The sequence below is a fragment of the Tripterygium wilfordii genome, chromosome 4 (genome assembly GCF_013401445.1).
Source record: "Tripterygium wilfordii isolate XIE 37 chromosome 4, ASM1340144v1, whole genome shotgun sequence".
Taxonomy (NCBI): domain Eukaryota; kingdom Viridiplantae; phylum Streptophyta; class Magnoliopsida; order Celastrales; family Celastraceae; genus Tripterygium; species Tripterygium wilfordii.
Window position 1 is genome coordinate 210,812 of NC_052235.1, and position 13,788 is coordinate 224,599.

General features: G+C 35.7%; 1 protein-coding gene across 2 annotated transcripts; it reads right to left on the reverse strand.

Moving 5' to 3' along the window:
• Window positions 1–1,017: 1,017 nt before the first annotated feature.
• LOC119997183 (serine/threonine-protein kinase STY13) lies at window positions 1,018–6,716 on the reverse strand. Of its 2 annotated transcripts, XM_038844039.1 has the most exons (4): window positions 6,583–6,716; window positions 6,409–6,504; window positions 4,411–5,434; window positions 1,266–1,670 (listed from the first exon to the last, which is right to left on the reverse strand). In XM_038844039.1, exons 3-4 carry the CDS (start codon window positions 5,325–5,327, stop codon window positions 1,331–1,333), a joined length of 1,257 nt encoding a protein of 418 aa, XP_038699967.1. In that variant the 5' UTR covers window positions 5,328–5,434; window positions 6,409–6,504; window positions 6,583–6,716; the 3' UTR covers window positions 1,266–1,330. The 2 variants fall into 2 exon arrangements, with proteins under 2 accessions (XP_038699966.1, XP_038699967.1); XM_038844038.1 differs by having other exon boundaries at window positions 1,018–1,670; window positions 6,409–6,713.
• Window positions 6,717–13,788: the final 7,072 nt, after the last annotated feature.

Below are 13,788 nucleotides of genomic sequence, written 5' to 3' on the forward strand. Positions count from 1 at the left end.
ATGTTTAGTGAGATCATGATGACTGTGTGGAAAAAAAATGTAGTGGGATTAATTTTGGTCTTGCGGCCAATGCAAAGAGAAAGACAATGGACATCGTGCAAGGGAGTCATAAGGATTAGTTTAGGATATTGTACTATTATTTTGCAGAGGTACATACATCAAACCTTGGAAGCCTTCTGGTGTCACAAATGAACTAACAAGGAATGCTTCTCAAATGGTTTGAGTCCCCTCTAGAACCATCTTCCCCGTGTTTCAGAGGCTACACATCTACCTAAACCCCAAAACCTCAAAACCATAAACCCCCAAAATCCCATAAACCCCAGAATCCCATAACCCCCAGAATCACCAAAACCCCAGAATCACCTATTCCGTGTACTTCCAGAAGCCCAAAGTGAAAAAACATAACTCTCTACATGGATCATCTCATCAAGTTCGCGGTAATGGTTTATAGTAGCCCATGTGATAAAAGTCCAATTGCTGCTAAGTGACCAATTTACAAGGAACGGGCAATAGCTTTGGAATTGTCCTCTGGGAGCTCATCACGGATGATCCACCATGTCATCGTTAGATCATATGAACCCTAAATCCCAAATCTCAAACCTTTAAACCCAAAACCCTATGATCATCATTAGATCACTTAAACACTAAACCCCAAACTCCAAATGCCAAATCTCTAAACCATGTAGGAATCCCCACGGCAAAATATTGTGAGCTTCCCATTTTATGAATATGCTCATCACATTTGCCCAAACATACTCATCATTGATCCTGCAGCAGTAATTTGAGAATAGAAGTAATGTCTCTCCAAGTTTTCCAGCAAAAGGTAATGGAATTATCAAAATAGCCAAATCTTTCGGTATCATAGTAAGGGTTCTTACTCATCTCCACACAGGTATTGAAATAACCGCCGAAGAGCATAATGTTCTCGGTGCACTTACGCAACAAATATGCATACTACGTAATTTCAAAGGACCAAGCTGGCTGACAGGAAAGCAGACTACAAAGAAAAACATGCACTAACAGCTCTGAATCCAATAGCGCTTTGTTATTGAAAGAAACAGAAATTATAGACCCCATTGAACATTGGCAGGCCCCATATATATAATATACTACAGCTGGAAGCATGTACAAATGCTCCCTACTACCAGAACTATGACATACAACCTTCAACAACAACAGTAAGTTACAATTCATAACAAAATCCAGAAATCAGCAGTCTATGCAAACTTATAACCAAATTTCTTACTATTTCAGTTCATATGTTTCGCCTTTTCATTTATAACCTGATTTTTAAACTTGAAACATCTGTTTTTTAGTCTTCTATTCTTGATCAGTCCAGAGTCATTGGTTGGGTCATGCAACACCTGAAACGTGCCTTACGCACAGTCGTCATTATCTCGTTTTCAGCTTCCTCCAGCATCTTCACGATCTCACTGAAGGGTGGCCGGACCTCAGGATTGGTGTCCCAGCATCTGGTCATGATATTGCTCAGCACAGGGAGACAATCATTCGGAATAACTGGCCTTACACCCTTGTTCACGACAGCAAATGCTGCCTGCACTGCTGTCATGTTCTGGAAAGGAAGCAAGCCCGTGATGAGCTCCCAGAGGACAATTCCAAAGCTATAAACATCTACTTTGTGCGTGTAGGGCCTATGCTGGATCATCTCTCTGGAAAAAAGGGCAACGCATAAAAAAAACACAAAAAAAAAAAGTTAATTATCTGAAAGAAAAATCTACACTGTATCATTATACAAAAACAATATCAGATGCAGGGATTTGAACACCTTACTGTGGGTCACCAAAATATGCTGATTAAAAAAAAAACAGCAATGATGGAAGACAAATTTAAACAGATACAAATAAAACAGCAAAACAACATGAACACCAAAGCTAGTATGGCGAGACAGATGCCTACCAAATGGCTAGCCGCCCCACCAAAAGAAGGCAGTTTGTCCCACAGACAATGAATGGCAATGAAAGCTCACAGAAGCAAAGCAATTATATCGAGACAAGCCACCAAGTAAATTATCAAGAAATATCACGGTAGACAACCTTATGTGGAAGCATATGATGCTCTCCCGAAAAGAAAACCCATCATATGGAAGCAAAAACAGAATAATTCGAATCCTCTAATGACAGCCAAATAAAAAGGATAAATCATTTACTGCCAAAACGATATTCAATGAGAAAGCGAGCGAGAGAGAGAGAGAGAGAAGCATCGACTAACTGTGTTATGACTTATGAGTCATTAGAACTCAAGCACATAACCGTACAACATTTCAAATATGCTACGCAACTAGCATACAAACAACCATGATTAGATATAAACAGTCCCACTTGGAGTCCAAAAAAATCAAACATCTGCCTTCATAACCTTATCAATGAGACGATATTTTTTCAACCGATTAAATCAGGTCCTCGTTGGAAAACATCAAAGCTGAATACAGAACAACATAGTCATGACGTTTTTCCCTAACAAAACATGCATATTAAACTGATAGAACGGAGACCGCACTTTGACAATGATTCATTTAAGCAATCACTTCAAGCAAACAAAATTGGAAGCCAAAGAAGTGTTAAATCCAGAGAATGAACCATGGCCGAGAGAGAGAAAGACCATAAAAACCATAAAGCATCAACAAAGTTTGAAATTTAGTCAAAAGCTAAAAGTAAAAATAAATCTAAAATGTATTAACTATCTTGAGGACTCTCGTGCACAGTTGAGGAAGCATACCAAAGCTGTTGAAGGCAACACAAGATCTACTAAACAAAGGTGATGAAGAAGTGTCATTGTCTCATTATAAACAAGATCACAGGTGTCTTATTTTGAATGGAAAATGAAATTCAAGAACCAGACTAGTGCACAAGAGGAAATACAAGGAGGCTACTAATGGCATCCAGAAAGAGCCTTTAACTGCATTTCAACGAGGCTAAGCTACTGCCCAATCCATTCCCAATAATTTAAGGGCGACATTTCTCAAGTTGCCAATCCAATCACAAAATTATGCAAGGGTGAAAGGTAAACAACTCCCAAGCACAAGAACTTGCATTGAAGGTGCGCCCAGGTAAGGGAAAGATTTTAAGGAATTGAACCAATGACCTCAAGGTTGTGATGAAACGGCTTTATCGCATGGCCAATGGTTCGCTTAAAGGGTTAAAACTATGCAAGTAAAGATTAAATTTATGTAACATTGACTGCAAACCATGTGAAAGAATCTTAAAGTTTGTAATGTTGGCATTCCCCAAAACTGGAGGAGATGACGATTAAAAGCAGGAAATATCTCAATCCAGAAAATCTGCAACACATACCCATAAATATCTCAATCTATAAATTTCCCACCACAAGACAACTCATATAGATGGCTAATAATTAAGCGTAGCATTAGCAAATGGAGGATAAATTAATAACAGCATTGTAGCAATCTAGGTGATAGTTGTTATTATGAACTCAATTGTCTAAAAGTAGTATTTGATCTTCCACACGTGCTCCCTTTTGTGCTCCATTAATTACTTGTATCATACAAATTTTATCATTTGAACAATTCATTATTTGCAAATACACAAGGCATGTTCTATATCCTCTTTACAGTTACCTACTTTAGTTCTCAAGAACTCTATTTTGCAGGAACAAATTGAAAAGGCACCATTTGCACTTTTGCATATCTACCCATTCAGACGGTTACATGAGCCATGCAAGAAATGCTAACTCTCTACACCGCACCTTCTGATTAAAACAATTTAAAAGACACTGAAACAATTAGTCATGTTCCTTCCTTGAATATGCTTCCTCAATTTAAATGAAATAAATATGCATCTAAGATTAGACCTCTAGCATAAAAAATGAAGTGGTTCATGTAAAAAGTAGAGATATGGTATAACAAATGCTACAAGCATCTTTAAATGGTCTCTCTACGTTCACTTGATGTAAAAGGGATTTTTGTGAAAATAAAGCACCAAGTAGGTACAGTCCACAGATAAAGCATTACAAAGCTAAGGAGCCAATGCTCTTCGGAAAACTAGTACACATAGTTGACATTTGATACGATTCACGATTCAAAGTCGAATGGAATTGCGAATAGTACGATTCTAACAACCATGGTTGATAGCATGACAAGCTTATTTCTCCAGAAAATATTTTTGATATTCAACTGCATGACTCTATATGAATGTGGTTGCCACAACAAGGACATTGTTAACCTAATAACTACGCACATATTCAGAATCATTCTAACTTAACTCAAAGCATCCATACTGCATAAATTATAGAGACAGAATCATGGACAAAGTACTGTGAATCAAGCATTTAAAAGAATTAAGAGAAACATCAACAGAAGACTGAACACCAACACCAACCATAAAGAGATACAGGAATAAAAAACTGAATGTATAAGGGGTTTTAAAGACTTACGGAGCCATCCACCGGTATGTCCCTGTTTCTGGTGTCATCCCCTCAGTCTGCACTTCAATCCGTGCAACACCAAAATCAGCGATTTTGATAGATTTATCAGCAGAGATAAGAAGGTTATCCGACTTCAAATCCCTGTGTATAAATCCAAGGTGGTACACATAAGCCATTCCCCTGGCAACATCCAGTGCCTGCTTCACTGCCAATTTCAATGGCACAGCACGGTTCTGCCGTCTAGTTAGAAACTGTCGAACTGAGCCTCCCTTCGCGTACTCAGTCACAATGCACCAAACCATTGGCTTACGACAGGCGCCAATAAACCGGACTATATTAGGATGTTTTAGCGTTGCAAGCATCGTCACCTCCTGCTGAAACTGCTGCTCCATCACCTGTGCCTTCTCTGGGCTATTCTCCGGCCTTTCCAATATCTTAATTGCAACATCCTCCCCATTATATGTCCCCCTATATAACTTCCCAAAAGCACCTTGTGCAAAAGCTGTTCCCATATTTAGTTTTCTTAAATCGATTGTCCATTCCTCATAATTGGCCAATCCTTCAGTTGGGTACCTACCATCCATCAAAGCTTGAGCCAATGCATCATCATTAAGCGCGTGGCCAACCTTTCCTGGACGAAACACACTCTGCCCAACTGAATGACTGTAGTGATGATGATTCACAGGCTTTAAACCAGGGTGGCTTAAAATATGGGTTAGAGAATCATTGGAGCCCACACTACTGTTATCCACTGACATAGAGACAGACCCCCCAGCATTACTTGTTTGTAAGCTGTCAATTGACATATTCGTGCCTTCACTGAGTTTCTGGTAAAATCCTTGTGTGAAATCATAGTAGTTGTTATCATGGGTATTGTTTCCTCTTATAAGACCAGTAAACTTTGGCGCCTCCATTTTCCCAATCATAGAGAGAGAGAGAGACTTAGCAGAAATAAAATGAGAAATTAAAAAAAAAAATCTTATCCCAAAATCCTCTCACTCATTTGAAGGTGCAAACTACTTCAGCAAGTCCACTGCGCAAAAAAAAAATCCGACGCAAAAGACTGTTAAATTATAATCTGAAATCAAGCAGTAAGAATCAGTCAATCTGGCTGCATTAGATGCAATAAATGCTTTCATTTATTCAGCAAGTTCATGACAACAACATGGCATCAAAAATCTTTTTCCCCTATACTCCTGGCCGAGCAACCAAAAGAATCGCCTGCCCTTCTAGAGCTGGAACTGAATTTTAAAAATTAAAGGAATAACAAAAGCACATAAGAATTTTACTCCCATTTTGATACACATCTGAAGAAGAACAATAAGAAACAATTGATTTTGAAACATCTTTGCACATTTATAGAACCCCGTGTGACATCACATCTCACATCTCCCTATCACTGTCTCAACTTCTTACCGAAATCTTATATAGCAGTTTCATAGACAACCATGTCAATTGCATTGGCATCATCAGCATCTTCGTTGCTTATAAGAAACTCAGGTTTTCCCAGCAGACACGAAAATAAAGAAAAACTCTAAGAGCCAATTGACAATTTTCTAGTGCTCATTTGCAATTTTTGACACCTGCTAACTCTGTTGTCCTTTCTTCCGTGAACCTAAATCCTACTCGTACAAGTTCCATTCATGGCAATGCTCTTGCTGTCATAGAGCTGTGTTTCTTTTACAGCAACAGAAGTCAACAAAAACTTAGACCAAATCAAAATGTAAACACAATTTCAGTTCAGAAATTGCACAATCTCAACTCACCCATCTTTTATATATGTGAATTTAAACGTCAAATTTGTAAAAAAAAAAACGCCAAAAATAGTAAAAACTAAGGGAAAAAAACGATAATCAGTGACCGAAACCTTCCAAAAACTCACAATCCAAAGCGCACTGCAAGTCAACGCCATCCACGCCCCACCCGAACCAGCACAAATCATAAAATCCATCAAGCCAACAACATCACACGCATGCAGACAGTGTTTGTTCATGAAAATGGGATTACCTGATGGAAGTCAAAGAAACGGACGCAAACTCGTCGCTCGCGCTTGTAGCGGGCCGATCAGACTATCAGAGGAAGATAGACGGAGATCACTGGGCACTGTGCGACAAAGGAGATCTGATGAGACAGTGAAATATGTACGAGGGATAGTGAGAGAGAATAGGCGTAAAGAAACACCAGTAAATCGTCGATTGCGACGATCTGTGACCGCGTCGCCGAGGAAGAGAGGGAGGTTAGTGAAAAGGAGAGAGGCGAGAAAGTCTATATGGTCGGAGACGAAGAATCGAGACAGAAAGAGGTGTGGGAAAGGGAAAACAAAATTGTAATTAAATATATTAAACATATTAAATAATTTTCGTTGTCATTGTACATTAATCTCATAGTCATATGCCTTGCCCACATTATCTTGAGCTGTGACATTTATTATTTTTGCTTACCGTGTATTTATATTTATGATTTGAAGTCCGATTTTTAGTTAGGTTTATGGGCAGTTAGATAGATAATTTTGACAATAATATATATTTTAGCATATTTACCGTGTATTTATATTTATTATTTGAAATCTGATTTTTTGTTAGATTTATGGGCTCGTTTGGTAGATAATTTTGACAATAATATATTTTTAGCGTATATTGTGACAATATATGTTGATAATAAATTATACAATATACGTTGTTTTAAATGTTGATGTTGGTAGTGTTTGGGGAAATATTTATTGATAGTATCTATGATGTTTAGAATGATGTGGCAATTATGTACAGTGGAGAAAGAGGATGGGTTCTAGAAGGTTGAGAAAGATGAGAGTATTATCCTCACTCCAATGTCAAGTGAAAGATAAAAAAATGTATGTTTTCTAAAATTGTCCCAAAATTGTTCATTGGCAACAATTTGAGAATTGTAATAATATTGTTCCAAAATAGTATTGGATTTTGTGCACCAAATGGTTATTTGGTGCACCACCACCAAACACCCTATATGGTGGCAGAGGCAGACTATCCCTAGTGGACTGGGGGCACGGGTTCCGAGCTCCTAGTGAGTTACAAAAAATTCCACTACGTATATATGTGTTATTGAGGAGCGATAGTGATAAACATACATAGAGTTGGTATACATAAAAATACATAATGACATGGCATACTGACTGGGATTGCTTTTGGAAGGCTGACTGTGTAATTTCAAAATTTGAAATTTGAGCATTAAAATACATAAATCAACAATTGGCTTTTCATGTTTCTAGAAAATACAATTATTTTTCTCTCTCCTATATCTCTTCCTCTCCTCCCTCACACGACTTCTCTCTCCTTCTCTCATGGCCACCGCCGGATCTCCATCGTCCGGCCACCAATCCGACCACCACTACTGTCAAAAGAATCGCTTGGCCCCCATGAGCAAAGCCCCGCCACCACTTGCCATCATTCGTCACTAATTTTGCCACAAATCCACCTTGAAACCATGGGTTCTCGTCGAACAAAAGGCATCGATCCAGCTGATTTTGGTGACGGTTTGGAACTCGACACCACCAATGAACTCCGGTAGGTGAGGAGCACCTAGCCCAGCCCTTCGTCGACCAAAACGGCCACCGACAAATGGAGACCCATGTCGAAGGTATGCTCTAGTGCGTTATTACATTACCCGAAATTAATTACACTGTGAAATAAAAATGTAATTATCACATATTCCTGTTATGAAAGTGTAATTGGTTATTTTCTATGTTAAAGTATATGAGAGGTTTTGTTGATTTATTTCTATCTTTTTGTGGTTATTTTGATTGTGTCTAGGGTTTAAGGATAATCCTTCTAAATTGTCTGAATGTAATTAGTTGGTTACAATGCAGTAGTTAAATACACTGTCAGTTGCATAATGTATTTGAGTTTTGTATCAATATTTGGTTGAACGCATAGATAAATATACTGAAAGTATGCACAATGTAATTTGATTGTTTGAAAGCCTTGCACTATAAAATTGAAAATAATGAATAACTCGAAGTGTGATTACACTACCAGTTTATTAATGTATTTGGCTATAATTTTTAGTTTGCTTGCTTAATGGGTTCTTACTACACTGCCAGTATGCATAAATACACTTGCAGAATGCATACTGACAGAATTGGGGGATTTAGTTTGTGATGCCTCATTCTATGATTTAGTAGTTTATTTTGTTTCATGGTTGGTTGGGAAAATATAGTTAACTACACTGCCAGTATGTATAATGTATTTGGGATTAGTAGGTCCTCTAGTCTTTTTTGTTTCATTGTTTGGTTATAAAGTAATATAAATACACTTGCAGAATGCAACTGGAAGAATTGGGAGATTTAGCTTGTGATGTCTCATTCTATAATTTAGTTGTTTATTTTGTTTCATGGTTGATTTGGAAAACATAGTTAACTACACTGCCAGTATATATAATGTATTTGGGATTAGTAGGTACTCTTGTCTTTTTTGTTTCATTGTTTGGTTATAAAGTAATATAAATACCACTTGCAAAATGCATAATGTAGAATTGAAGGATTTAGCTTGTGTTGTCTCATTCTAATTTTTTTTTTCATTTTTTGGTTAGAAAATATATATAAATACACTGACTCGTTCTTTTGTATTAACAAAAAACATGGTCGATTGCGGCTTAATATGCATGTACGTAATTTATTGCATATTCAAAAATATGATCATAAAGAAGAAGCTGACCAAAACATATATCTACCAACTGATGACGAAACACATTCATAACTTTCGGAATGATGCTGGATATTCATGGAATATGTACCACTACAAGAAAGTCGAAATGATGACCAAGACATATCTCTGGTTATGTAATGGGGAAGAGAATACATGTTTTTGATATAAATTGAACCATGTTAATTTTTTTGATTTTCGGATACTTAAAAGGAAAGTGAGCCTTATTAATTAAAAGGCATGTCCATGTCTTTCCCCTCCTCCATTGATTGATGAATTTATGGATGAACACCTTATATGAATGTACATAACTATTAGTAGTAAAAAACACGACAAGTTGACAAAATGTAATGAACAGTTGGGCTAAATACATTGATAATTCGTAATGCATTACCAATTGGGAAACAAATATACTATTAAAACATAATATAATAAGTCACTGTCATGATAACAATCGAACTTGATAAAAAATGGGTATACCCATTGATAAAGTCTATGTTAAAGTCTATGGAAGGTTTTGTTGATTTATTTCTTTGTATTTGTGCTATTTTGATTGTGTCTAGGATTTAGGGATAATCCTTCTAAATTATCTGAATGTAATTAGTTGGTTACAATACAGTAGTTAAATACACTGTTATTTGCATAATGTATTTGAGTTTTGTATCAATATTTGGTTGAACACATAGATAAATACACTGGAAGTATGCACAATGTAATTTGGTTGTTTGAAGGCTTTGCACTATAAATTTGAAAATGATGAATAACTCTAAGCTTTAGTGGACCAATGGGGAAAGAAATTTTGTTTCTGGTGAAATTGATTATCTTGAAAAGTGTTGACGATGTGGTAACAAATATATACAGATGCAATGAGCATTTGTTTTAAGTACATGTTACTAATTACACTTTGGGGATGAATAGGATGATAAACAACTGGGATAATTACACAAACAAGTGGACATGATAACAGATCACTGGGCTAATTACACTGCCATGTGCACAATGTAATCACCGACTATGCTAAATACACTGTTAAGTGCATATTGTAATAACCCATGGTCTAAGTGCACTCTAGATTTCATTATATAATAACCCACTGGGATAAACACACTATCAATTTCACAGTTTATTACCCCACCAAGAGAAATACACTATCAGAAATCACAAAGTAAAAAAAATGATAACAAATACACTGCCTTAATATAGAAGTGTAATAGTTCACTGCCTCAACAAAATAAAACTTTGGAAGTATTTATTTTACCTAATGGTAGAAGTACCAAAATAAAAAACACAACAAATAAATTGTCTGTGAATATTAAGAACAAAAGTGACAACATTTTTTAAAGTCTCAGTTTCAACCATTCCCCTCACAAAATGCATAAAACAACAAAAAAGGGAGAGGAAATCCAAAAAAAAAGTGACTTAATACACTGTCAAATGAATATAGTGCCTTAATACACTATCGGATTCCGGCGACATTTTCGGTCGGAAACAGGGTGGGTTAGATACTACACGTCGAGGAGTCCATTGGTGGTCTTGTTTTCCACCAAAGGTGGTCGGTTTGTCCGAATCTGACGATTTTTCTCATGGTGGCCGCGGACTTCCGATCATGATTCTGACAACTACGGTGGACGAAATTTATCGGAGTTTAGTGGGTTTTGTTCCTCATCTCCTTGTGGTTCTTTTAGAATCAGTCATGTCACAAATGGTGGCCGGACGATAAAGATGCCATGTGAGTAGTGCTAAGCTTAAGTGAGAAAAGAGAGATGAGATGAAAGAAGAAGAAGTTGAATAAAAGAGAGAGAATGACAGAGATAGAAGAAAAAGTAGTGTCTAGTCTCTTCAGAGAGAGAGAACGGGTGAGAGAACCAAAAAAGTGAGTCCAAAAAAATTGAAACATGTAAAAATATATGATGAGAGAGAAACGGGAAACCAATATTCAGATTTAGGGTTTTTGACCCACAAAAATCTATGTGGCATGCTTAGTTGGCATGCCACATAGATTATGTATGTTATGTATGCCAAAATTATGTATCTATATTATTTTCCATTGAGGAGTATCTTCCTCACGATCTCAGTTTCTAGGTCTGTCACTGTCAGTGTATGATGGTGTAAAACGATGCCTATGTATAGTTATGATGATGACAGTATCTTCATCGTTGTATAAAATAAAATTTGAGTAATAGTTTATTATTCTATTGTTATCTTTTAAATCGTAGTAATTTTTTGAGTAATATGTGGATAAATCATTTTCAATTGAGAGTTTTAATTGGACTCTCTACGATTTTATATTGCTCAAAGGCCCATGATTCATAGCCAAGAAGAAAAATTAAATATAAACAATTAAAATTTAATAATGCTAAACCGATTAAAACTTAACTACTTATCTATGAGTTGAGCTTATCCATAACATATGTTAGTTTAAACATATGATTATGGATTCAACAATAAAACGTATGTATTCATTTAATTAATATAATAAAATACATTCACCCTCTTCGTTTGGCGACCATAATGATAGTTTAATTGTATATGAAGTGGATATAGTGCTCTATTTTTTTTGGTAACCGATAACGACATTTTATAAGTTCACATTTTAAACATCTAATACAAGCTTAAACTCGGGTGGTGAAACACACATGTGTATATATATAATGTAAAATTGTACATTGTTCATTGATTGTTAAATCATAATGGAAATGCAATCCTTAGAATATTTTCCTTAAATTGTACATTGCTCATGTATCCAAATATTTATAAATTATAAAAGTTATGTTATCAAATTTGCAAATTGTTATTTATGACCTCCTAAATGTTATCAAAACAATTCAAAATACATTTAGCGGTAAGAAAAATAATTGGTTGGATAAGCAAGATAATAATAAAACATAAGAAAATTGGGTCAAAATTCAATACGTTATCACAAGGGTGTTGATCACAGTGAAAATCAAATTCAGGATTTCAAGAGTCCACACAATTTGACCCCGAAATTAACTATCACCTAAGTTGTTACTTATCATATATTTCAGGAGTTACTTATCATGTTAATGTAACTCTTTACACATTGTCATCATGCGAATATTAATTCCGCAATATGCACGCACATTAAAACGAAATCATCTTCTTTTGATAAGTCATGATAATAAAATCGTATTGGTAAATTTTGAAAAGCTATTTTTGGGTAGTTTTATCTGCACACCTTTAAAATACTAACTTTACACCATTTTTTAAATTTTTATATTTTACATAAATACCCTTGTTTAAAATGACATATTCACCCTTAACTAAAAATCAAAAATAAATTTATATATACATATTAAATTAGAAAGTACTAAATTTACACCAAAATTCTAATTTCATTCAAACTCAATTACTGCAAAACAAAGCTTATCTCATCCACTCTAATATAGATAGAGGAGAACAATCCAACATGAAACATTTTCAAAAAGAAGAAAACTTGCCCCAAAATATGGATCTTTGATACGTAAATCAATATCTTTTAGTGATTTGTTGAGAATAATCTTTCATCAAGTCCATGGGAGTCACCTTGTGCCCAGGAATTCATTCATGATCCATTACCAGTGGGATTTTGTGTGTGTTGGGCATCACTAATTGGATTGATTTGTTTTGTGTTCACCGAGCACAATTCTTGGAAGCGCCTTCTATGTCAGGTGTTGGTGCTTCCACTGCTTCTCACTTCCTTGACCTTCGCTTTCACCAAGATATGCAATCTCAGCAATCACCACTCCAATCGGGATGAGATTAAGGAGACTTGTTTGATTAAATCCTCAGTTTGACAAATAACTAGATCCAACAATACTACCAAGAGTAGTCATCTTTCTTATATGCAGTCCGATTGTTGCAAACCACCCATTGATTGTGGATTTCTCTACAAGAATGATACATTCTGGATCATAAATTCAAATTCAGGTCCGGTGATGAAGGATATAATTAGTAACTGCAACAAATGGAGCAATGACCAGACCAAGCGGTGCTATGACGATATCAAGGAGGATTGGATTCTTCTCGCCTCAGCTCTTGGATTTCTCCTCCTCATATGGTCATCGTCATGCTTTATGATAATATAAGTCCTCTAAATTATTTGAAATCTAATTATTTTACATTCATACCATAACCTAACCCAGAATAACAGTGGTTTGATGGAAAAATATTAACAGTGAGAGGGGAAGGAGAATTGTGGGTGGAGATGGATTATGTGTAAACTTAACAATATTCTTCTTAATATTATAGAAATCAAGGATATTTTGGTATAAACTTATAAATTTTTGATATAAACTTATAATGTTTTAAAAATGGTGTAGAATTAGTGCTTTAGTGGTGTGTCGATAAAATTTCTCATAAAAATATCATCAAGGCTGCGACATATGGGCCAGGTTGTGGAGAAGTCCCACGTTAATGGGCTTGTGCCTAATTCAAATATTGGTGACTTGGATGTGGGTTCGTGATCCACTTCAAATAGAATGAGCCCAATTAATTGGAGGCATTTCATGTGTATATTTTGACCACTTATTTTAATTTTATGCGAAAAAAGAGAGTAATGTTCGCAGTTGGCACCATCTTCGAAAAAACGTGAATTTTATATACACATCACTAAACTATTATTTTTACATCACTTTTTAAATTTGTTGTATTTTACAAAAGTATATTTATTTTGAATGACATATTAACCATTACATTACAATTCAAATTTCCCCAT